The sequence below is a fragment of the Typopeltis vanoorti genome, chromosome 1 (genome assembly GCF_054136105.1).
Source record: "Typopeltis vanoorti isolate ZY-2024b chromosome 1, IOZ_Tvanoo_1.0, whole genome shotgun sequence".
Classification (NCBI taxonomy): domain Eukaryota; kingdom Metazoa; phylum Arthropoda; class Arachnida; order Uropygi; family Thelyphonidae; genus Typopeltis; species Typopeltis vanoorti.
This window is the reverse complement of record NC_143549.1, coordinates 93,632,482-93,660,034: the sequence shown is the minus strand read 5'-3', so window position 1 is coordinate 93,660,034 and position 27,553 is coordinate 93,632,482. Positions and strand designations below refer to the sequence as shown.

General features: G+C 35.9%; 1 protein-coding gene across 1 annotated transcript in view; it reads right to left on the bottom strand.

Moving 5' to 3' along the window:
* The window catches only part of LOC150110213 (uncharacterized), a 200,879-nt gene that overhangs the window by 134,120 nt on the left and 39,206 nt on the right, over positions 1 to 27,553 (bottom strand). The window contains exons 4-5 of the mRNA XM_090398444.1: positions 23,950 to 24,150; positions 9,831 to 9,989 (exon numbers count right to left, since the gene is read on the bottom strand). Of these exons, the coding sequence (XP_090254570.1) occupies positions 9,831 to 9,989; positions 23,950 to 24,150 (360 nt within the window). The remainder of the gene's footprint in view (positions 1 to 9,830; positions 9,990 to 23,949; positions 24,151 to 27,553) is intronic.

Sequence of the window (27,553 nt, the reverse complement as noted above, 5' to 3'; positions counted from 1 at the left end):
TTATAAGCGATATGCAGAACTTGTCAAACAAAACTGTCTTCTACACCACAGGCACTGAACAGAACACAACATCAACGCAGGCACCGAACAGAACATAACATCGATGCAGGCACTGAACAAAGCACAACACCAATGCAAATACCAAACTGACATGTTGTAACATGTTCACAAACGCCGCTAGTCAAAGTGAGAAAGAGACCTGGGTTGGAGAAAACATAGTGTGTTTTGTGCAAATCATATGATGTCAGCTTAATGTGAGTTAGTAGAACACACCATGTTTTCTCCCACCATGAATCAGACAAACTTCGCTGAAATAGATTAGGGCCAGATCCAGCCCGCGGGCTGACCATGTGTGGTGAAGACCATGCAGAAGCAGTGGTGTGGAGTTTGTGGATAAGTTGAATCTAAATGGATTTGGTCGGAGACTGGAAAAAGTGTTGTTGAATGAAGTGAAAGCGGATGTGCAGAATCAGGGAAACTAGAGCTTTTGAGGGAAAGTGGAAGCTGTTGAGTGGATATGCACACATCAATGGGGCAGTTGAGTGTAAGAATGCATATAATATGCCTAAATTAGCCACCACTGGTAAAAAACCAGAAAGGTATTGGAGAGAGTGCAAAGGACAGTGTTAAAAATGATATCAGGACTATGGAATACTGATTATGAAGACAGATTGAGAATTTGTAGTATGCAGACACCTAGCAAACAGGAGAAAGAGGGGTGATATGATTGAGATATAAAAACTTCTGAAAGGGGCATACAGGATTTCAGCTGATGGAATTTTTCAATTTATGGAGAGTGTGGAAAGAGGGCATCCTTGGAAGCTGAGAATGAATGCAGCTAAGAAGGGGGGGGGCTAGATTTTTCTCTCGTAGGGAGGTGTGTGATTGGAATGGATTGCCATTGGATGTTGTGAGTGCAAGCAGTGTGAATGAATTCAAGAATAAGTATGATAGCTGGGGGCATGTGGCCTCCCTCGATGATTCCCTGGAGGTCTCTCTTAATAATAATAATAATTGTTTACAAAATAGGCATTTCTTTTTGGCTCAAGATATTATTTTTTACCTATTCAGTTATTAACTCTTTGGAATAAAGTGCACATTTGCAGTGCTGTACCTAAACCTATCCTCAATGATTCAATTCAACTGCTATCTCAGAGAGAACTGTTTTAGGCATGTCTTTTCTACAGCGGTGTTTCTCCTGTTTGCCATTTACTAAACGAGTGTTCAGCCAAATTGGCTATGCCTTTCACATGATTATATAACTTGAGTCTTAGCTCAGGAATGATACCACAGGAATGGAAGGAATGTATGATAGTTCCATTGTATAAGGGTGGTACAAAAACTGATGTGTCCAACTAGAGACCTATCAGTAAGTTAAAAAGAGGAATGGAATAGAAGTGATGATCATTAGTCTATATTACTCATTCTATGGAAAGGGTAAACTAATAGACACAGCTGGTGTCTATTACTTTTCTGATTGTCAGCTTTCTCCTTGGACAGACCTGATGATGCACAGCTGAGCACAAATTGGTAGTTCTCTCAGAACTCTAAATTAAAGAAATATTGCACAATATACAGAATTTCTTTAATTTGAAGTTATGAAATTTGTTAGAAGCATATTTTGTGTCTGAAAGACTATCTATAAAGTAAAAAAATAATACTAATTCTAAATTTCTGATTTAGAATTTGATATTTGATCTAAATTTCAACTGCAAAAATCTAATTTTTAGTCTGGACATATTTACAGTAGTTTATTATGAAGATTACAAAGTGAAATTAAGATAATGTAAGAATTTAGAATTTGTACAGAGTTAATAACTGAATACGTAAAAAATAATATACGCATGACTTTTCTACAGCGGTGTAACCTTTCAAAATTTAAATGTGAATTCCAGATTTTTATTTCATGTTCTTCTAGTTTTCTTTCTTACATCTCTTATTATTGTTTGTATTTATAGTTTATTATATTTAGGACTTGAAAGCATTGTTAAAGGTAGCGAAAGAAAAGAGTGACAGAGTTAGAATGGTGAGTCTGTTGTCGCGGTATGACAGAGAGGAGTTTAGAAGGAGGGCCATAATCGCAAATGACTTTATGCGCAGGTTACGCAGACGGTGTGGTGTGGAATTCGTGGATATGTGGAATGAGTTTGATGAGCGAAAGGATTTATACAAGATGGATGGCCTGCATTTGAATGGATTTGGTGTGCGAAGACTGGAAAAAGTGTTGCTGAATGAAGTGAAAATGGATGTGCAGAACCAGGGAAACTAGAACTACCAAGGAGAGGGGGGGGGGGGTGGATATGCGGAAATCAGTGAGACAATTGAGTCTCACTGATCGGAATAGGATAGTTAGAATAGCGCATCAAGATAGAGGTGGGACAAAGGGACCTCTGCATTTCATGTATACTAATGCCAGGAGTATTAGGAACAAGAAGGAAGAATTTTTGGCCTTGATTGGCTCTTCCTGGCCACAGGTTATTGGCATTAGTGAAACATGGCTGACAGAAGATGATATAGTTAGTGGGATGGAATGTGTAGGTTATAGTGTGTTTAGGAGGGACAGAGAGAATAAAATGGGGGGGGGGGGGTAGGAGTGTTAATGATGATAGCTGATGAACTGCAGCCAAGGAGAATTGAAGTTGTATCGCAGGATAGTGAAAAGAGCTCATTTGAGGATATTTGGTGTGAGATTGAGACTGGCAGAACAAAATATACAGTTGGGTGTTGCTATAGACCAGATGATGGAATAGATGGTGGAGATAGTATGCATAAACAAATTGATGAAATGAATTGAAGGAGGGTAATCATTATGGGGGATTTCAACTATGGTAACACTGATTGGAAGGAGGAGAGGACACACATGTGAGGAAGAAAATGGATTTTATTCAATTTTTAAGGGATAACTATCTGAGACAGCATGTAATTGAAAATACTATGGGTGTGAGATTGCTTGACCTGGTAATAGCATCTGAGAATTTGACTGTAATGAATATAACCATGTTGCCACCTACTGGTGAGAGTGATCATAAGATCATAAGACCTGGGAGGTGGCTAAAGGTGCGGAATTTTCGATTAAACAGGTTATATGTGGAATTACTGTGCTGGCAAGTATGACAAGCTTAAAGATTACTTGGATCAGTGCCATGGCATGTACAACTGCAAGGGCAGGGTGTCGATAGAGCATGGGAAGTAGTCAAGGAGCATTTACAGGAGGTTATGGCTGATTGTATACCTAGGGTCCGAATAGTAAAACAAGTAGGGGTTAAATGGATGAATAACACCATTAAGCTTGAGATGCAAAAAAAGAAACAACTGTGAAGGGAATTTAAAGAAAGAGGTAACCTGCAAGCATACGAATGGTATGCGGCGCATGCCAAAAGGATAACGAGTGTGGTGTAAAAAAAGCACAAGCGGATTATGAAAGGAAACTAGCTTTGCAAGCTAAAGAGAATCCCAAACAGCTCTTTCAATATGCTGCAAGCAAAAAAAAAAAAAAAAAAAAAAAAAAAAAAAAAAAAAAAAAAAAACCACTGTACATGGCAGAATGATTTTAAGGAATGACGATGGTAAGGAGGTCACTGAATCATTCAATATAGTGGAATTACTGAGCGAGCACTTTGCAAGAGTATATCATCCAGGTGATGACATTGAAAAAATGAAGGAACCATTAGTTTATATGGGAATTGTGATGAATGAAGTGGAGGTGAATAGTCTATTACAGAACCTTAATGTGAATACATCTGTGGGATTGAATGGCATACCAGCACGGGTCTTACGTGAAGCGGCTAAAGAATTATCAGTGCCCTTGACCATGTTGTTTAATCTGGGTCTCAGGTCTGGTTTAGTCCCAAAGGTGTGGAAAGAGGGGAAAATAGTTCCACTGCATAAAGGAGGATCCAAGACTACTGTTGCAAATTACCAACCAATCAGGAGCCGTTGTCAAGGTCTTGGAGAAAGTAGTCAAGGGAAAAATACAGGAATGGATTGATGAAAATGAGATACTGTACGGGCTTTGTGAAGGGTAGATCATGCTTCAGTAACTTGCTCAAATTTTATAACTTGAGCAAGTTACTGAGGCATGTCAATTTAATGTGACAGCTGAACTGGATAAGGGTAATGGGTTTACAGTGATACTGCTGGACCTGGCTAAGGAATTTGACAGGATACCACATGGAATTCTAATCCATAAACTACAACATATGGGAATGGATATAGGGTTGGTGAGATGGATAGGTGGGTGGTTGATGGAGAGATGTCAGAGAGTAGTTTATTCAGGAGTAGAGTCCAAAAGACGGCCTGGGACTAGTGGTGTGCCGCAGGATTCTGTTCTTGGACCACTGCTGTTTAATTTGTTCATTAACAATATAGGGAAGGATCTAAGAGGAACAGTTCATTTGTTTGCTGATGATGCAAAGTTGGGTAGGGCAATAGTGAATGCAGATGTCAAAATCTTGCAGGATGACTTGGATAGATTGGAGTTCTGGGCTAAGGAGAATGGATGTCAATTTAATGTGACAAAATGTAAGGTTATGCATTTTGGGGTGAAAAGATTAGCAGCAGTATACCACAGTGGTGGAACTGTACTCCAGGAGATTGATGAGGCCAGGGACTTGGGAGTGTTGGTGGATAGGGAGATGAAGTTTAGGAGACACATTGCAAAAGTGGCTAAATCAGCTCATCTACTCACTTGGTTGTTGGAAAATACTTTGACAAGCAGAGACAAGCAAGTTATCGTACCTCTGTTATCGAGCCTTTGATAAGACCTCATCTCGACTACTGTGCCCAGATTTGGTGATCTAGGTTTCTTCTTGATGGGGAGGAGGTGGAGAGGATCCAGAGGCGAGTAACCAAGATGATAGCAGGTCTATGGAATGAACCTTATGAGAACAGGTTGAAGATTTGTGGGTTGCAGAAATTAGTTGATAGGCAGAAAAGGGAAGATATGATTGAGACATATAAATTGCTAAAGGGTTTCTAAGGATTAATTCAGAGGATATTTTTGAGATCAGGACTGGTGGTGGGAGAACTAGGGGACACCTATGGAAGCTGAGAAAGAGTGTGGTTAGTAAGGGTGTTAGAGCTGGGTTCTTAACTTTTAGAGTGGTAAATGAGTGGAATAAGCTGCCAGAGTCTGTAGGTGCTATGACGGTGAGTGAGTTCAAGGCAAGGTATGATAGATACTGTGAGAATGTCATATAGTTGTGTGGACATGATGTTTAGGGCCTCCCTCGATGAGTCTAAGGACTCCCTGGAGTCGCCCGTAATAATAATAATAATAATATCACTTTGTTTTAGTATGGTTCCTGCCAATCTTTTGTGTTGTCCTTAATGTACAATTTCCAGCTATTTCCTTTGTTCTTTTCACATGATTTTCTTTCTTTCTTTCTCACGATGATTCTTTTTATTTTCTGTGATTTTATTTTGTTACATTTAACACCATTTCTTTTCTCATCTGATTGTGATGTAATTTGCTAAGAAATTCCATAGGTATTCAGCTTTTATTCATTGTGTAAAATTTATGGAGACAAAACTCCATATTACAAGAATTACTTGACTTATAATTAAGAAAATAACATTTGACATTTTGGCCTCCATATTGAGGTCATCATCAGGAAAACATACATAAGATGGAAAGAATTCAGCTTTTACTGTTTGTAATGGTGAGCTTAAAACAACACCTTGTTAGATCTCGAATGAGGACTCTTTCAACAAAAGAATCATTCATTCAAGATTTAACAAGAAACACAATTCTGAAATACTTGTACTATTAGTCAAGAAAGCAAAATATAAAAGAAAACATGTTAGAATTATCTTAGAAAGAAGTAAAATAGAGGAGAAAATTGTATGTATAAATAGAATTATATTGTTTAAAATTATTGATGTCAAAATTATACTCTATGTAAGAATGTATGTCTAAGTGCAAACAAAGGCTCAAAGGTTGCTAGCTAGCTGACTACGATGATGTAACGCCCGAAGTGAAAGCGATCGTGGAAGGCTAGCTCAACTCGCGTTCGGTGAAAAGAGCGCTCTTCAAGAAGCAGAAGTGTGATGCAATCACATAGGGATGAATAGGAGAACACAATGAGATATCCTCCAATACGGAAAGAGGGCACTACAAAGAAGAATAAAAAGCAAGTCCCTTACTTTTTATTCTTCTAAGAGTAAAATGGGTTTTGTCCCCCGTTTTTTTCTGTTCCTGTTTTCTCGTGTGAACAAGCAGAGTGCTAACCGATCGACAGCATCGGAAGTAATCTCCTTCCCGGTTGCTAGCTGAAGGAATCGGGCTTGCTATACGTGAGCAGATGGCAGACATCAACTAGGTAAGAGTTGACCAATGCGAGACAGCAGAAAAGTTCCCCTTTGAAGGACGGCCAAGATGACGATATTGATCCAGTAGACAAACGTTTGACCAGCAAAGTGCAAGGAATGGCGATTTGTGTCGATCAGCGTAACCTCCACATGGACGCGACTCAATAAGGCAGAAAGACGTCTGACTACAAAGGACGGACGAAAGAAGTGCAATATCCTCTCAGAACACTGGTAATGTACAGAATTTTCCTTATTCATGTAACAATTAGTATTGGAGCAAAGAGAGAAGAACCAACTTCTAATTGAAAGGAAAGAGAACTTTTAAGTGACTTTTGTGCTCAGTAACGTGTTAATCATATTGGACTAGTAGTCTGAAAGCCTGAGAGTATGCAACACTCAGTTGAATGTGAATTGATCTTTGTTAGCGAGCTTCACTTAGAATTTTGAACTAGTGTTTTATGATGAAAGTGTACTTATTTAACCTAGAGATGTAAATAGTGTAAATGATATTCAGAATGTTCCTTATTGCTTAGCTAGTGAATTAGAACTTATATATGAAATACCTTTGATGTGTGGAAGTTTATTTGCATGCAATCTGATATTTAATAAGCATGCTTTTTCTATGTAAGCCTGAGTTTGTCGGAGCATGAGACTGATTTTACCACTCGCTAAGGTTTGAACCTGTGAATAAGGGGAAATTAAAGAAAGTTTAGAAAGTTTTTAGGCCAAGACTGCAATGTTGAAATTTCTATAGGCACTTAATACTTTAACAAGATTAGGTAATACTTGAACTCTGGGAAGGTTTCTTTGTACAAGAATTCTTCTGTACTAGGACTCTGGCTGGCGCAGCTATATCAAACAAATTTTGTCAGAGTTCTGAAAGGAGAAGCGGATCCAGAGAGATAGGTTAGAGATTTCAAGCTTGGTGGGTACGATAGGGATAAGGGTAGAAAAATAACGGAAAAACCAACGACGTAACAACCTGTTCTATCGCACGTAGGACAGGACTTTTCTGCAGTTTGTTATAGCAAATCATTTCATTACAGTAATCTTTGCTATAGTGCAAGTCTATTTTGTTTTTGTGCTTTTATTTGGCCTGTTATAAGTACTTTCTTATATTCACAATTTTTGTCTAATGTTGATATAATCTAAGTCCTGAAGAAGTTGTTCATAGTAACAATAAAACCAAAGGTCTAACATAAAAAGCTAAATGTATTAATCATCCAATCCCTCATATGTAACAAGTGGAGATGTACAGGACATGATATTAATAATGACCGTGTTTACATTATTACTAATTTTCTGTCAACAAGTTTCCTCCAAATTAGTCTGTTATTTTTCGTATTGCCTATATTTTTTTATTATTATCTGAGACCTCTAGTAAGTCAAGGACTCACCAAGGGAGGCTATAAATCACCAAAATCAGCATCATACCTTCTCTTAAATTCATTCACGCTAGACTCACTACCCCTAAGGACAAATTATTCCACTCACTCATTCACTGCTCTCTAGGAGAAAAACCTAGCTCTTACCCCTTTCTCGACTGCAAATAAATTTAACTTCCTGGATGCCCCCATGTTCTCTCCCCACCTTCCATATAACGAAAATTTTCATCAGTTGATATCCTATAATACCAATTGAAAAGTTTATAGACCTCTATCATATCACCCCTCTTTCTCCTGTTAACCGGTCTGCAATCCACCTCGGAATCTGTCCTCATAATCTAAATCCCATAATCCAGATATAATCTTCGTAACTCTTCTTTGCACCCCTTCCACAGCTTCTTTATCCTCTTGGAATCCGGGAGACCAGATCTATACACAATAATCCAGGTGTGGTCTTATGAAATCCTTATAAAGAGACAAAATGACTTCCTTATCCTTACATGTCAAGGTTTGCTTCAACATTGCAATTATCCTCTGAGTTGTATTTGCAACTTTTGCTATGTGACCTTCGAACTTTAAATTTCTATCCACCAATAAGCCAAGATCCCTTGCCTCTTCAGTTTCTTGTAGCATAACCCCAATAATATCATATGCCGCTGGAACTCTAATCACGCCAAAGTGCATAACTTTACACTTACTAACATTAAACTGATAGCCATTTTTGTTTGCCCAGATTTCCAGTCTATTCAAGTTGGAGGACTGTAGTAATGACTAAACCATGTCCTGCATTGAAATCAAGTAGGTACTTTCAATTATTATTATTAGATTTGTTGTTTTATCCAATTTTTTCCAAAACATTTCTAAATATTTCTTAATCTGCTGCGTAGATTTTCAACAAAGACTAGCTTTTCCTTTTCCTGCCTTCTTGAATGACTCAATAAATTTCTATACTAAATTAAAGTAGAAATTAACATTATTATACCAAAAGGAAATCAGAAACAAGATCCATATTTTCAATCAAGCTAAGCAATCCCCACCCATCCTCCACCGCAAAAAATGAATGCATTATGGCTTGATAAGCAAGATAGCAACTTGGTCTATTCTGACACTCATCAGTGCATTCTTGCATCAAAGGTATACACAAGTATCTAATTTTTTTTTTTATGTAGCTCTTACCCATGAAAGGTTTTTTTCCTATAAACCTATAATGCATTTATGCCACAGATGGGATAAGGATACCCCCCCCCCAGACATCCAGCATATTTACATTTTATGCATTTTTATGACAAATTTATCATCTTTTATTCCTTTTACTCTTTCCTCCATTTCAGTTTTTTCCTCTTTTTTTAATAAGTCTTCAAATTTTATTAATTTGAAGTCTTATTAATTCAATTATTTTGTTAATTTTATATACATTTTGTTATTCCTGCTCTGGATACCAAACATGGAACTTTTCTAAACCATTTCAGGCCTCTGATAGTGGGAAATAGTCTCACACCAGTCGACGAAATTCATCTCCCACCTAAAGACACAAACATCCATGCCCATGCAGGATTCAAACCCATAGCTTGTTGGTTGGAGAGCACATATGCTAACCAGGCTAGTTGTTACTGAGTAAAGCAATACTTTATTACTTTATCTTAATATAAAGGTTGACATTGTTTTTTTGTCATATAAATTTAGTAGCTACAAAGTAAAAGGTTTTTTATGGTTAAAATATTTCAGATTTACCAATTACAGTGTATACCCATCTTACTAGTAACATTCTATTGAAAGTATATTGTCAACAGAAGCTGTTGATGACTCTTTTATGGTAACAGGAGGCTATCTGAAGCTTGTAGTTATTACTATAACAAAGGACACATATAGTCTCCATTTAGAATTTTTCTTTTTTATTAGAAGTAGTGCATACTACAGCAAATCTGTATAATAAATTTAAGTAAATTTCTAAAGAATGAGGGTACTGCATTCTCAAAACTTGACTTTCAAAGAATACTTTTTTGTTTTTGATTGCTTTAGCTTGAAATAAAGTATGAATCTTTCATCTAATTACTGCTGAGTACAAAAGCAATTTAACAAAGATACACAGAAAAGACTAAAAACAGGAAAATACTTCCATGAAACATTTTCACTTACAGAGTAGTTAAAGTCATCTGTTGCATTGCTAATTGAATATGAAGATAAACAAGGAATCTTTGCTTCTTTTGAGCTTCCATCATTTATCATTAAAGGCATTTTTCTTTTGAGAGTAATATTTCTATTTGATTGTACCAGGGAAAGTAAAAATTGAATCAACTGAAAAGAAAAATAAACAAAACTTAAATGAAAGCATTAACGGAATAAAATTGTAAAATATTATGAGTAATGAAAAATACAGTAAAATTTTTAAGAATGCTATATGAGCTCTCTTTCCCTATTTAATGAATAAGTGCATTTACTTTAAATAATTAAAATTATAAATAAATACTGTTGTTACTTCGTAAAGAATGCAGCAAAAAAATGGTGTAAAAGAATAATTATTTATCATACAAAACAGACACCCACTATAACAAATCCACAGGAAACAGTTCATTAAAATGGCAAACAATGCATTATAGCAAACATGGTTTGCTATAATGCATGATTTTGTGGGTATTATTCACCTCCAAAATTATTTCTCAGGAATAAATTCCTCAAAAGTATAGTTCAATGGGAGAAGATAAATAATTGCATTTGAGCAGATCTATTAAAGACTTGATCTGTCTTACTGCATTATAATTACTATAATAAGCTCTATATTATTAACATCTGACCTCCATTGGAGTCAGAGACTCATCACAGGACATACACACTATTGCACACAATGCTTATCCAACTATGCCTTAAACTGATTCAATGTGCCTACACCCACAACACATACATAGGCAATGCATTCCACTCACCAACCACTCTCCATGCAAAGAACCTACTCCTCTGCTCACACCCTTCTTATAGTTTCCAGCGATGACCTCTTGTCCTATCCCCCCCCATTCAATGAAAAACTCCTCCATGTCGATGTGATAACAACCCCTGACTAGCCTATATGTCTCAATCATGCCCCCCCATTCCCCCTATTCACGAGGCTCTGCAACTTACATTCTCTCAATCTGTCCTCATACTCCACATTCCAAAGACCACTGACCATCTTTGTGAATCTCCTTGGGACCTTTTCCAACATATCCTCGTCACCATGAAAACCAGGTGACCAAATCTGGCACAATAATCCATATGAGGCCTGATCAAGGCCTTATACAATGGTATCATAACCTCTATTTCTGTATGTCATGGTCCTCTGCATCATTGCCATTATCCAATGTGACGTCTTCACAACTTGTGCAATGTGGCCCATGAATTTCAGGTCCTTGTCCATCATTACTCCTAGATCTCTCATCTCCTCTACTTCCATTAAAGTTTCCCCACCAAGTATGTAGTTGCTTACCAAATCTCAAAAACCTTACATTCATGCAACCTATTCAAGTCCTCTTGTAAGGCCATAACATCTGCTTGACTCCACATTGTTCTCCTCAGTTTTGCTCTCACCACCCCCCTCCTCCTCAAAATAGAGGAAGGTCTGAGTCTCTATGTATGTTAGATATGCCCTTGGAGAGTATCACTCACACTGTATGGAGGGGGGGGGGAGCCAAAATCCCTACTCTGGAGGCCAAACAAAGCATTCGTCACTTCAGGCTACCCAATAAGCAGGGTGGTGTTTCACCATGTGTGAAAGGATATCTTCGTTGCAAAAGATATCCTTCTGCAACATGAATGCTTGCTGCAAGTGCCAGAGCCACTTTTCTAGAGTATGAATATTATTATTATTACAGGTACCATGGATTCAGTAGGCTCATCAAGGGAGACCCAAACTATCAAAACAATATCTATCATATCTGTTTTTGAATTCATTTACAGACGAAGAACTCACAACTGAGTCAGGCAATGCATTCCACTCATTCACCACCCTCCAGGCAAAAAATCTCATTCTCACACCCTTGTTAACCACACTTTTCCTTAATTTCCAGGGATGACCTCTTGTTCTTCCATCACTATCACAAGCTGAAACATTTCCCCTGCATCAATCTTATAAAAACTTTCAGTATTTTAAATGTTTCTGAAGTTCTGAAGTTCAGGGGACACCTTAGCAATGTGTCCCCTGAACTTCATCTCCATATTTACCAACACCCCTAAGTCTCTAGCCTCATCAATCTCTTGGAGTACCATTTCATCAATGTAGTACACAGCTGATAATCTTTTAATCCCATAAGTATTAAGTAGTGCACTCTATAGCAACTCCAATGCCAAGGATTGTGGCCAAATTTTCAAAACGCTCAAAGTTTCTACACATATTGAGTTTTGAAATAATGTTGGCTTTTTAATATTCGCTATATCTATATAATTTATATCACCAAAATGAAGCAGTATTGGTCTTTCTTTGATAATTGCTATTACAAACTGATCAAGAGATCACTTTTACTATTACACAATGGTCAAGAGATCACTTGTCAAAAGTACAACTCTCTGACATTGGATTTCTTTTGTATGGAATAAGAGTTCTTGCTCTCTTAAAGTTTCTGCCTGGTCTCTGAAGAAAAACAACTAGTTTGACACAGCTGTTAGGCCAGTGAAACCCTTATCAAATGCATGAAAAAAAGGCAAATATATGGATGCCAGGGCAGCACTCATTTCTTTTAAGTAGTGCAAGATCTGAGAGCTGGGTCAGAAGTAAAACACTTGACCAAAGACTAGAGACCGCAGATATGAGAGTCCTGAGAAAGATTAGAGGCGTGAACAGATGGCATCAATGGCAATATCGTATTAAAAACGAGGATATTAGGAAAGTACTAGACATTGTCAACATCCAGGGATGCATTAGCTAATCTCAGGTGGTATGGTCACTTAAACAGAATGGGAAAGGAAAGATTAGCAAAACAAGTGTTCTCTGCTAGGTTGGCTGGAAAACGACCCAGAGGAAGACCAAGATATAGGTGGACTGATATGGTACAAAGTGCCTTAGACGATAGGCACTCTGAAAAATCTGATAATGTTGGAGTCTTGACAAGTAATAGACTGATTTGGAGGAAAATTGTAGATAGGAAGTTAGTAATGATGTAAATTTTTCATGTAGTACTATCATATTCTGTACACTCCTTGAGGGTACATGTCAGGAATTTGATGATGATGATGAAAAAACTTTGAACAAAAATTCAATTTCTTATTATAAAATGAATAATACAATTATTTCTTGCCAAAAAATAATACAATTTCTTGGCAAGTGTAACATACTTTATAACTAAAAAAAGAACTTCCTACTATTCTCTTATCCAGAATATTTTGATAAGATGATGATACATCATTTTACTACTTGTAAATGGAAAACTGATGAGACCTCAATCAATGTTGAAATCAGTCTGAGTAGTGATCCTTCCCATAATGCACAGCAATATGTATCTGATAGAAAGTGCTTTGCATTTTGGGATACTAAGGAAATTGATATGGAGTCAACGGCCTCTATATACAAGTAGACTCGTGAAGATACTTCATATGAAACTTTTATATGACTACACTTGGACAAGGATAGAAACAAGAATATAATTTTTTGTTAAGTATAATCTACTATATAATCAAATGAAAAAAACTTACAACTTTCTCTGATTGTTAACATTCAAGAATGTGTGAGCAGAGCCAACCTAAGATGGTACTGGTTATGTTAACAAAATGGGAAAGGAAATGTAGGCAAAACAACTGATATTTGTTGATATATGATAACAGGAAAAAAGATCCTGAGGGTTAAAAAAAACCAAGACTTAGGTGGACAACAGTCAGAATAATGTGCAATTTATAGTTCGACTTCAATTCATTCATGGTAATGATCACACGTTTTTAGTACACCTTTGTATTTCTTTGTCTGGTATTCATTTCCTATCCTGATGTTTAGGCTTCCAACAAGGATCACCTTATCCTATTTACGTCAGGTCCCTCTCCGATGACTCAAATTCCTCCACTTCTTCCATAGAAGTTTTGCTGGGACCATATCCACAAAGAACACTCATTGTTCAATTCTTATTTTGATGTTTGTTACATCACTACTTAATATTGCCTGCCACTCAAGAAAAGTTATACTATAGCCATTTATTCCTTTTTTATGAACATTACCGCTTTCATCTCACATCTTGTATTTGTTGTTTAGAAGAATCTTAAATGTTTTTATTTCCTTGTTCAGTACTAATTATTCAGCTGCTAGTTTCACTTTTTTTTTCTTACATTGATGGTGCATGTCTTAAATTATGATCTTGCAGCAGTTTGGTCCAGTAGCTAAATTTTCAGTGTTTCACTTGGTTTCTTCACAAAAGCAACAATGATCTTGTTTAACTGCATAATGTCCCAGCTGGTCAGCAAAATCCAAAATTGTGAGCCCATCCTTGTTCACTTAATATTCAGGGCAGAGATACCTAACCGGTCTCGGCATTCCATAAAAGGGCATGTGGATATCTCCTTCCAGTTATCTAGCTTTCACCCTTAAGCATCCCCCACCCAAACAGTGATTAAATATCTAAATCTACAAAATACCAAAATGTAATTAACATGCAGATTATTGCATTTTCCATTTTTTTGCATGTGAATTTAAGATAAATTAAGTTGAAATATATTACTATGAAGTTTAGAAATGTTAATGAAATTAACATTTCAAATTAAATGTTATCTGATTGCCGTCTCAGATATCTTTGGGATTTAGCCATGACTGAATTTCATGCCAGCTTGGGCATTGCATGGTTAAACAACACCTCCCATTGTTTTTGCCAGGGAACCAGGACCCAACAGCGAAAGTCAGTTATTGGAACAAATCCTAAAACACACCCAACAACCTCACCAGGGTTCAAGATGGATACTATCAACATAATAATATCCTGAATGGCAAAGAAATGGAGCCAGCTGAGAAACTGAATAAGCTCCAGATCGACATAATAGGGATGACAGGAAAAAAAAAGACAAAAACTGGTGAGATCTTTCTGAGCAATAAATACAAAATGTTATATTCAGGCAATGACAATCAAGGAAAAGAAGGAGTAGTCATAGTATTCAACACTAAATAAGAAGCTAACATTTTTGAATGGCAGGCAATTTCAAGTAATGTGGCTAAATATTAGAATGGAGAACTGGACAACAAGAATTATTTATGCCTATGTTCCCACAGAAGGTTCTACTAAGGTAGAAGTGGAGGAATCTTTTGCGGCTTTAGAGAAAGCAACTGACATAATGAAAAATGAAAAGTTGGTCCTTGTTGGGGATCTAAATAGCAGAGTAGGAAATGATTGTCAGACACACCAAAATATTTTAGGAAAATTTGGAGAAAAGAGTAAAGCTAATAATAATGCAAATACCTGTTAGATTTCTGCTCAGGACATGGACTGGTTATTACTAACACCATGTTCCAACATAAAAATGTGCACAAATTCACATGGAGAGAAGAGGCAAGGAATAAGAAAAGTCTCTTTGACTATGTTATTGTTGATAGTGATGTTTTCTCTCTGGTGCAGGACACTAGAGGGTACAGAGGATTGAAATTGAAAGTGATCACCATTTAGTCTTGAGCAGGATAAAAATGAAATATTAAAAAGAAGAACATGTAAGAAAGTTTTAAAGCGAATAAAAGTTGAGCAGCTCTCAGATATGAACTGTAGACTAAAATACACAAACATTATTCAAGAAATAATGAAAGAGTTTGTGAACAGGAACCAATTGGAGTTTCAGTGGCAAGGGCAAGCCCTGAAGAAAATGCTGACTGATTCAGCCAGAGAGAGAGAGAGAGAGAGAGAGATGGTGAGGTTTTTCTGCAAGGATAGAAAAATCATAACTCCACGGTAGACACGGGAAGTAAAAGAGGTAATGAAGGAAAAGAAGAAAGCATATCAAAAGTTCCTGGTAAATATTTCAGCTTGTGCTCTTAGAGAATACAGAGACAAATATAACGAAGCTAAATACTGTGTGAAACTAACTAAACAAAAGTCATGGGAAGACTTTGTTAAGAACATAGAAAATAAATATCAAGAAGGTGGCAAGATATTCTGGACGTTGTTGAAAAAGCTCATAAATGGAGGAAAGAATGCTGTAAAAGGAATTAGAGATGATAAAGGTGACATGAAAACTGGAGGAAAAGATATCTTTGATGTATGGAGTAATTACTTTGAAAAATTGCTAAATGAAACAATCAGTAACAGCGCAGCATTAAAAAAACCCTCGATAGTCATGCAATCAGGAATACATATCCATACTTGAAGTAGAAAAATCCATCAAAAGCCTGAAATGTGGAAAGGCAGCAGGAATAGATAATATTTGACCAGAAATGCTCAAGAATGGAGATATAAAAGTCTTACAGTGGCTGCACTCCATAGTTCAGAAGGTCTGGACAGAGGGACGAATTTCGTATTTTTTGAAGTTTTGTAAATCTGGAAAAGGCATATGACAAGGTGCCAAGAGAAAAGCTATTCAAAATGCTGCAGTTGTTGGAAGTTTATTTAGTTATTTAGTTGTTGGAAGTTTATTATGAAGATACTTCAGGCGCAAACTTTGTTTGCCTACACTTGGGTAAAGGATTAAACTAAATTTATTATAGTCTAACCAAGTGGAAAATAAACTTCCAACCTCTTTCTCTAAATCCAGAGTTAATTAATAATAAGGTGGTACACCTTTTGGTAACTCATATAAATAAATATGACCTCTCCATTGCTTCTGCCTTAGTATCACCACCTCTGGGTCTGCCTCCCACTGACGCGACCTCAATAAAAGTCGAAACCTGCCCTTCGCTTAATGCATAGCATTATACATGTAAGCAAGGAGATGTGCTTTGCATTATGGGAGATACTGACACAAGCAGTGATGAGAGCTTGGTCCACCTTGACTACAAATTGCCTCAGTCCTAAAGATACTTCAGGTGCAAACTTTGTTTGCCTACATTTGAGTAAAGGATTAAATTAAATTTATTATAGCTGCAGCTGTATTGTGTCAATGGAGCACTATATTGGGCAATACTTGGTCTTTATTTATTTGAGTTGTAGGTCAGCAATAAGAACTGAAGGAAGTACAGGAAGATGGAAGGAAGTTTAATATTAAATCTGGTGTCTGACAGGATGTATATTATTCCCGCTATTATTCATCATCTATATGGATCACATTATGAACGAAAGTGGTATTAAACTTGATATCAAAATTGGAGATGTGAATCTCAGCTCTTTACTTTATGCAGATAATGTTATACTTCTAAATAAATTCAGTACAAGTCTGCAAGATTCCCTGACTAAAGTGAATAATTGTTGTAATAAATATGGTATGAAGGTTAGCAATAACAAGCCAAGGCATTGTCAATGGAGAATCTATAAAACAAGTAAAAGCTACTTGGGCACGATTTTTAGTGAAGACTAATTTAGAATTAAATATGGAAATAGACAACAGAATTAACAAAGCTGGTATGGTAGGAAGTCAAGTGAATAAATTTATATGGAATAAGAGAGAAATTGGTCAAAACACTAAATCAGTTGTATACAAAACCTTGTTCAAACCAATTTTAGCCTATGGATCTGAGAGCTGGGTTAGAAATAAAACACTTGATGACTAGAGACTGCAGATGTGAGAGTCCTGAGAAAGATGAGGGATGTGAACAGATGACAATATCATTTGAAAAATGATATTTGGAAAGAACTAGACATTGTCAGTATCCATAAATGTGTTAGTAGAACTATTCTCAGGTGGTATGGTCACTTAAACAGAATGGAAGAGGAAAGATTAGTAAAGCAAGTGTCCTCTATCAGGTTGGCAGGGAAAAGACCCAGAGGAAGACCAAGATATAAGTGGATTGATACAGTAAAAAGTGCCTTAGACGACAGAAATATATTATCTGATAATGTTGGAGTTTTGACAGGTAACAGACTGATTTGAAGGAAAATTGTACATAGAAGTTTGTGGTGATGTAAGTTCTTTGTAGTACTATCATATCCTGTACGCCCTTTAAGGATACATGTCAATAATTTGATGATGAATAAATTGGACTGCATCAAGAGCTTATTGTAATATGTCCGATTTTGATTTTAGATTTAATGCTACCTTCTTTCATAATGCAATTCATATAGATGGTGAATATAACTGCAGATGGTATGCACTTGGTGTTTAAAAGTCATTTTTATATCACATCATTTCCTTCAATTCAAACTGCCTTACAGCTTAAGTAAGGCTGTAGCTCAGTCAGCATAGACAGAACCCTTTGGTCAGAAAGAACTAGGTTCAATTCCCATCCATGATGTGAGGAACCTTTATCTGGTCTCTACTTGGATACTAAACAAACAAGGATGGGCTGGCAATTTGATTTGATGGGATTCAGCAAACCAAATTGTATTCTTATTGGCTTAAACCAATATAGAAAATGATGGTACAACATGACAAAATTTCATGCTGTCTGGAGCATCGCCCGGTTTAAACAAGGCCCCCGTTGTTTTTGCCAGATAACCAGGACGAACAGCGAAAAGTCAGCTACCGGAACAAATCTGAAAACACACCCCAACTCAACATCATCAGAGTTAAAGATCGGTAACATCAACATAAGAAGCCTGAATGGCAAAGAAATGGAGCTAGCTGATGAATTGGATAAGTACCAGATTGTCATAATAGGGGTGACTGAAACAAATCAGACAAAAACTGGTGAGTTCTTTCTGAGCAATAAATACAAAATGTTATAATCAGGCAATGACAATTAATGAAATGAAGGAGTAGTCATAGTTCTCGTGGAAAGGCTTAGACATTGGTTATGCATTTTTTTACCAAGTAATTTAAGGAAATTACAACATCACTAGGATATACATTAAAATAAATTTTAATATACTTCAATATTACGGCAACGTTACGTTGCCATTTTTCATGTTGCACTCCTCTCCTTCCTAACACATATAAACAACCAACACCCCAGAATCAAATTCATCCTGGAAGAATAAAAAAACAAATGTCTTCCTTTCTTAGACACACTAGTCACCCGGCAGCCTGATGGAACCTTGGTTTTCTCAGTCTATAGAAAACCCACCCATTCAGGCAGATACATTCACCAACAATCCCACCACCCTCCTCACAACAATATGGAGTCATTAAGACACTACAGAACAGGGCTAAACTTATCTGTTCAAATGACAATGCCCTAACCACAGAACTAAACCACATTCTCAACACTTTCTCAGCCAATGGCTACCCCCCCCCCAAAAAAATCCAAAAAATATTGAAACCAGTAAACCTCAACCCCCCCCCCCCCCTCACAACAAAGATTACATAAATCCATCACCATACCCTATATCCGAGGCACTTTGAAAAAAATTACAAAAATCCTAAAAAAACATGACTTAACTTCTTGTTACAGACCATATAAAAAATTGGCATTCCTTATCCACTCAACTAAAGACCCCCCACCCCCCCCACTAGACCTACGTAGTGAATACCAGGTCCCTTACAGCTGTAAGCTGTCCTACTTTGGCCAAACAGGCAGGACAGCAAATATCAGAATTTCAGAACACAAGGACTGCATCCGGTTTCACCAGTACAGCCGCTCTGGTCTTGCTGACCATGCACTGGATACCTGCCATAGAATACAGTGGAAGAAAGCCATGATAGTAAACCATAGTAAATACAAGTATGAAAGGCTTTTCATGGAATCAGCTTCAACCCTAAGAAACGATCCGAACCTCAACAAATTTGGCTGCATGAGACTGCCTCAAATTTTGGAAACCTACATCACAAGACCTTCAGCCCAATCGCTCAAGAATACCAACATTGCCCGCTAGGGGGCACCATCAGGACTTTAGGAGAAATAATAGCTTCCTGCTTCTTCTTCATTTACTGCTTGTTGTGCCTGAGTGCACGTGTCTTGTTCTTAAGTTTCTTGAAAACAGCAACGTGGCGTTGCTGAAATATTGAAGTATATTAAAATTTATTTTAATGTATATCCTAGTGACGTTGTAATTTCCTTAAATTACTTAGTAAAAAAGAGTAGTCATAGTATTCAACACTAAATACGAGCCTAATCTTCTTGAATGGCCGACAATTTCAAGTAGAGTGATGTGGGCAAATATCAGAATGCAGAACTGGACAATGAGACTTATTTGTGCCTATGGTCCCACAGAAGGTTCTACTAAGGTAGAAGTGGAGGAATTTTTTGAGGCTTTAGAAAAAGCAACCGACACAATGAAAAAGGAAAAGTTGGTCCTTGTTGGGGATCTAAATAGCAGAGTATGAAATGATTGTCAGACATACAAAAATATTTTGGGGAAATTTGGAGAAAAGAGCAAAGCTCTTAATAATGGCAAATACCTGTTGGATTTCTGCTCAGGATATGGACTGGTTATTACTAACACCATGTTTCAACATAAAAATGTGCGCAAATTCACATGGAGAGAAGAAGCAAGGAATAAGAAGTCTCATTGACTATGTTATTGTTGATAGTGATGTTTTCTCCCTGGTGCAGGACACCAGAGTGTACAGAGGATTTGAAATTGGAAGTGATCACTAATTTAGTCTTGAGCAGGATAAAATTGAATTTCATATTGAAAAGAATAACATGTAAGAAAGTTTTAAAGCGAATAAAAGTTGAGCAGCTCTCAGATGTGAACTGTAGACTAAATTACACAAAGATTATTGAAGAAAAAAATGAAAGAGTTTGAGAACAGGAATCAAACCTTGGAGATTCAGTGGCAAGCCCTGAAGAAAACCGTGACTGATTCAGCTAGAGAGGCATGTGGTGAAGTTGTCTGCAAGGATAGAAAAATTAGAACTCCATGGTGGACATGGGAAGTTAAAGAGGCAGTGAAGGATAAGAAGAAAGCATATCAAAAGTTCCTGGCAAATAAGTCAGCATGTGCTCTTAGAGAATACAGAGACAAATGTAAGAAAGCTAAACACTGTGTAAAACTAGCTAAAGAAATGTCATGGGGGGGACTTTGGCAAGAACATAGAAAATAAATATCAAGAAGGTGGCAAAATATTCTGGAGTTTATTGAAGAAGCTTAGGAATGGAGGAAAGAGTGCTGTAAAAGCAGTTAGAGATGATAAAGGTGATGAAAACTGCAGAAAAAGATATCTTTGAAGTATGGAGTAATTACTTTGAAAAACTGCTAAATGAAACAAGCAGTGATGACAGCACAGTGGTAAAAAACACTGACCAGGCAAGCAGTCAGGAATACATATCCATACTTGAAGTTGAAAAAGCCATCAGAGGCTTGAAATGGCAGGAGTAGATGATATTCGAACAGAAATGCCGAAGTATGGTGGTATAAAAGTCTTACAGTGTCCGCACTGCATAGTTCAAAAAGCCTGGACAGAGGGACGAATTCCCGATGATTGGAGTAGAGCTCTCATAGGATCTATATATAAAAAGGGAAATAAAACTGAATGTGAGAATTACAGAGGTATTTCCCTACTGAGTGTTCCTGGTAAGATATATGCAAGTATACTTGAGAAACGGTTGAGAAGAATTGTGGAAGAAAAGCTTGGTGAAGAACAAGCTGGATTCAGGCCAAATAGAGGCTGTCAGGATCAGATCTTCACTTAAGACAAATAGTTGAGAATTCATGGAAATATTACAAAGATCTGTATTTAGTTTTGTCAATTTGGAAAAGGCATATGACAAGGTGCCAAGAGAGAAGCTATTCAATACGTTACAGTTATATGGTGTCAATGGGGCATTATATCAAGCAATACTTAGTCTTTATTTGAGTTGTAAGTCAGCAGTTAGAAATGAAGGAAGTGCAGGAAGATGGTTTAATGCTAAATCTGTGAGACAAGGATGTACATTATCCCATCTGTTATTCATTATCTATATTTATCACATTATGAAGGAAAGTGGTATTAAACATGATATCAAATGGTCAGTAATAAAAAGACAAAGACAATGAAAATAGGCAGAATCATTGAAAATGTCAACTGTGTTGAATGGAGAACCTGTGGAACAAGTAAAACATTTCACCTACTTAGGCACGATTTTTAGTGAAAATGGTAAATTATATATGGAAATAGACAACAGAATCAAGAAAGCAATAAAAAGACAAAGACAATGAAAATAGGCAGAATCATTGAAAATGTCAACTGTGTTGAATGGAGAACCTGTTTAACAAGTAAAACATTTTAGCTACTTAGGCACGATTTTTAGTGAAAATGGTAAATTAAATATGGAAATAGACAACAGAATCAAGAAAGCTGGTATGATAGAAAGTCAATTGAATAAATTCATATGGAATAAGAGAAAAATTAGTCGGAACACTAAATTAGCTGTATACAAGAGAAAAATTAGTCGGAACACTAAATTAGCTGTATACAAGACAGTGTTCAAACCAGTTTTAACTTATGGATCTGCGAGCTGGGTCAGAAGTAAAACACTTGACCAAAGACTAGAGACCACATATATGAGAATCCTGAGAAAGATAAGAGGCATGAACAGACGGCATCAATGGCAATATCATATTAAAAATGAGGATATTAGGAAAGAACTTGATGTTGTCAGCATCCAGGAATGCGTTAGCAGAGCTAATCTCGGGTGGTATGGTCACTTAAACAGAATGGGCGAGGAAAGATTAGCAAAACAAATGTTCTCTGCCAGGTTGGTAGGAAAACGACCCAGAGGAAGACCAAGATATAGGTGGATTGATACGGTACTAAAACTAAATAAACCCTAAGGAACTCAGGATGGAGCTCTTCTGTCAGCCAGCAATTAGTCCAGATGTGGGACTATAAGTTTATACAGTGGTATCTGGCTAATCCAAACTAATAAAAACCGTGCTCGTTCAGATTAGTGAAAAGTTCGGATTAGCGAATTTTCCTCCAAAAGACAATAATAACTAGCGTTTAAGACAAAAATAATAAGATTCTAATGGTACATCACATTTAATTCTGTAAATAAATGAAGTAATTGATAGAAAAAAAGCTACTGTACTGTAATGTAAAACTTAAAAAATAATACAGTACCCAAGTTTATATTAGTAAAAAATTTAGTTTTGTATGTACCTGTGTTGTTGAGGATTCTGATTTAATAAAATTGCATAGTTCAGTACATAACTTAATTTGCATAAAAAATATCACTTTCTTGTACACAACACAAAAAAAAAAGGTTTCACAAAATAACACAAAAAAAAATTTTTTTTTTTTATTTGTAAAAAAGTCACTGATTTTCTTTTGCTTCTTGGAAGCTAAACTTCTTTCGAATGCTTCTTCTCAGAGCTGCATTAGCAATAAAAATTTGCAGAATGGCGTATCATTCTGCTTAGCCCATTCTATACACATTATAACTGTCAACTGCCTCTTCGTGTTTTTTTTTCTTCGAGTTCTTTATCGTTGTTATCTAATTCATTCTGTAGCGTCATATTTATAATTTCTGCATCTGATTTGGTTTCAAATTTGGTGATTCATGCTGACAATACAGTACATACTATAGAGTATAAAAAAGCAAACATGAACACACACAATAAATAAAAATAGGCCTACAATATAACCGTACAATCGACAGCATGAAAAAAATACTCTACTGTAATAATAATAAAATAAATAATAATAGTTACAATAATAATTAAATAAAAATAATAGTGCATAAAATAATAATACGTAATAAATTAATTTTTTTTTCTTTCAAACTGCAGTTCGGATTACTGGAGGGTTCAGACTAAAGAGATTTGGATTAGCGAGACACCACTGTACTTGATCTAACTGATAGCTCACTTCATGAGAAGACAGAACTCTGCCAATGGTAATGTCAAGATGTGGTGTCCAGATGCTTCTTGCCTTCAAAAATTGGGTTTAGCATTAATGGAGCAACAGCACATTGAAAAAAATTGCTATATTTTGTTAAATAATGTTCCTTAGTGCAATTTTGTGAAGTAATAAAATAAAAAAGGCAAATTCCAAAAAAAAAAAAAAATTGGCCACTTCTTGAAGTAAAACTTCCAAATTTTATCAAAATCTGTCAAGAGAAGTAGAGATGTCATGAATAAACAGATGGTCAAAAGAAATCTGAGAGGCTTATGTATATGTATTATTGCAGAATGCACCTAAAATGATGAACAAAGTGAATGGAAACCATAATAAAGCTAACAGAGCTTTTAATGCAATTTCTTCGGTTACCACACAGCAGATAATTCACTCAAATAATTAGAAGTCAAATATATTTGAAACATCAAATATATTTGACGTACCACTACACCAAGATAATGAAAATTTTTATCTTTCTTACCCTTTGAACCACCTGTTGTTGCTTTTTATGCCTATCTCTTAGAATTGCTACTTCTCTCCACAATAACTCATTTTCTTGTTTCATATTTGCCAATATATTATCAATACCATCTTGTCTACCATTGATTGCTTTGACATCTGCCAACAGATCATTTACTACATCTTGTTTTAAATGAACTTCACAGGCTTTTCCTGTAGGTACCTAATAAAGAAAAATATAAAACAAGATAATGATGGAAAAAATTTTAAAAATAAATAAATATATGATTTGCAATTACAACACAATTGTAAGTCAGATTACAGTTACTATTCACCATAATTTCCAGAATAATTTCTAACAGGATTTACACATTCATTTCTGATTCCAAATGTTTTTCATTTATATATCCTTCTTTTGAATTACTGATCCTCACTTTACAGATCATAATATGGAGTTTGACTAACTCTGTAATGATGTGGGGGAAAAATTAAAGAAAAAAAATTCAAACCTGACTAGTGTTTCTGCTTGGTAAGCAGATTTAATTTCCACATACTGGATATACATTCAGTATTTATACATTGACAAATACTGAATGCATATCCATACTCAGAGAAAAAAATTAACTTTTAAATTAAAGGTTTAAAAAATTAATTCTTGAAGTACATGAGTTGAAATTTTTAATTACTGGAACTAATGTTCTCTGTGCATGATAAACATGAAATGTGCACAAGAAATAGAACACTGACTGAACCTAGATGCTCTGCTCAACAAAAAGGAAAAATATTATGAAGGGCTAAGAGAAATGAATGAACCAGCAGATACATGGAATTACTAGTGTTAGGAGAGTTCAACAATTGAGTTAGAATGGCAATCACTGTGGTGGGAGGTTAGAGAGGATCATGTTAATGACGATCACCACTGGTTGATTGAGACATGTAAAAAGGAAGGAATCAAATGCTAAACAGCTGTATACTTAAGTGGACTTAATGAATCTAGTGATAGCTAGACAAGAGAGATTGGCAATATTGCAAAGAATGTAAGTGTTCTATGAAATAGAATGTGGGACAGATACAAAATAGAGATGTTAACAGAATGATTGTATATGGAATTCATATAGCAGAAGTCAGCAAGTGAAAGAGAAGACAGAAAAAAAGAAAGAGCATATAAGAGATAGTTAAGCAGTAAAACCTCTTGGGAAGAGAGGAGTGCAACAATATTAAGGAACAAGTGAAAAGAATGGTGAATTAAAGTGCAGTGAAACCGAACACTTGGTGGAATATAATTAATCTGATGAGGCCTGACAATTTTTGAACATGTAAAAGCCCCTTAAAGATCTCAAGAAGGGCTTCCATTTCAAACAAATTATGGAGACTACAAAACGTGTTAAAAATAATTATTTTAATTTCCCAACGTTTTGACTTTCATATTAAGGTCATCATTCGGAGTACACACACACACAGACAAACTATATTACATGTCACACAGTATGCTAAAGAGACAATGAGTTGATCGACAGCTATTCTGGTGGCCTGATCTCTAATGAAATAAAAATGTACTTATTTTATTTTTATTTTACACACACACACACACAATCAGGTCTCTTTTTATGAGGTAGATACATTCCACAGAAAACCACATATAAAAAATCGCACACACAAAAAAAAGGCCTAACTTACGTTGAAAAATTAAGGATAAGTTCCATAATTTTCTAAAATCGAAGCAATGAATTAAAATAAACCTAAAATCGCATAAAAAAAGGTTACAAAAATTCAGGAAAATAAGAAGTCCTAAGTTTGTATTAAACCTTTATTCGTTTAATTTTATTGAAAAGTAACAATTTTTTTTTTTTACATTTTGTCATCAGAATTATCATCGCTATTAGACAATATTCAGCAATGTTTGTGAACTAGTGCAAAATCACTTTCATCAACAGAAGAGACAGTCAGCGCTTCAGATCTGTATGGTAAAGGCAATGGTTCTTCACAAACAGAATTAGCTTCGCCCTCGTTCTGTGCTGATTTTTTTCTTCTGACAATGTAATCAGTGATTAAACTTTGCAATGATGATTTCACTAATTTTTTATACAGTTCGCGATATCCAGACATACAGTTCTTCAGCCCACGATGGAATTTAAAGGCTCGTTCAGAATTTGTCATTAACAATCATCATCGTCATCATACGTATTAAGGATTTAGGCCTAGCATGGCCTATTCTGGCCTTAGAAGTCATCGTTGAATCGTTTAAGAGGACGTCCTGGTTTTCTTTTTCCTAATGGTTTATACTTTAAGGCTTGTTTTGGTAATCTTTCTGTTTTCATTCTTTGAATGTGTTCCATCCATTTATGTTTATATTTTTTAATTTTTTCTATTGCTGGTTCTTGGTTTAATTCTTTCATAATATCTTCATTTCTTTTGTGATCAAACAGGGTATACTTTGCAGTTTTTCTCATAAACTTCATTTCTGCTGTTGTTAATCTTTGTTTGTCTTTTTGTTTTATTATCCAGATTTCGCTAACATTAACAAGAAAATGATTTTCCATTTATTGCACAGTTTAAGACCTTCTCAAATTATATTTGCAGTGAGGGGGGGGGTTTCTTCTGCTTCACTATCGTTTTCCGGATCTTCAACGATACCTAAAGTTAATCGATATCCAATAATATCATTGTTACTTAAGGCATTATCCACAAGCAATTCGTCTACATCGTTTTGGCTAAATGTATCAAAACCTTCTCCACCAATTTCATGTGCCAAAGTAATGATCTCAGCTGATAATGTAGATGTTTGCATGGCTGCACTGTTTGCAACACATCCAGGCCAAGCTCTTTCCAGCAGGCATTAAAAGTTTGTGGTCTTATTTCAGCGATAGCAGATGCAACACGATTTAAGCAGTCCAAAATAGAAATTTTTTTCCAAACATCAGTTACTGTTAATGATTCATTTTCTAGTTTAGCTAATATAAATTGAAAAGTGTGCTTAACGTAATATTTTTTAAAAGTAGCAATTATGCCTTGATCTAATGGCTGAATAATGCTTGTTGTATTGGGTGGAAAAAACACTACCTGCACATTTGGATGTTCTAAATGCAGATGACTTGGTGCATTGTCAACAATTAATAAAACTTTAAAATCAAGAGCCTTTTGCTTCATATATATTTCCACTTCTGGTACAAAGCAATTATTGAAACATTCAGTAAATACAGCAGTTGTTACCCAGGCCTTTGAATTAGCCATCCAATGTACCAGCAGCTGTTTCAGATCTTTTAGAGCACGTGGTCTTAGAAATCGATTTACTAGGAGGGGTTTCAACATTCGATCTCCTGATGCATTGCTACAAAGTAACAACGCTACTCGATCTTTGCTTGCTTTAAACCCACTTGCTTTTTTCTCAGACTATGCGATTATCGACAGGACATTTTCCTGTTTCGTCAGCATTAAACACTTGATCGGGACAATATCCACCATCTTCAATAATTTTGGCTAACTTCTCTTGAAAATTTTTGGCTGCTTCTGCATCTGCAACCTCGCCTGTAATCTTCACGTTATGAAGTGCATTCCTTCTAAAAACCCGGTTAACCATCCTTTGTTAGCTGACATTCTGTTCATAAAACCGAAGAGCTTTTTGTTTA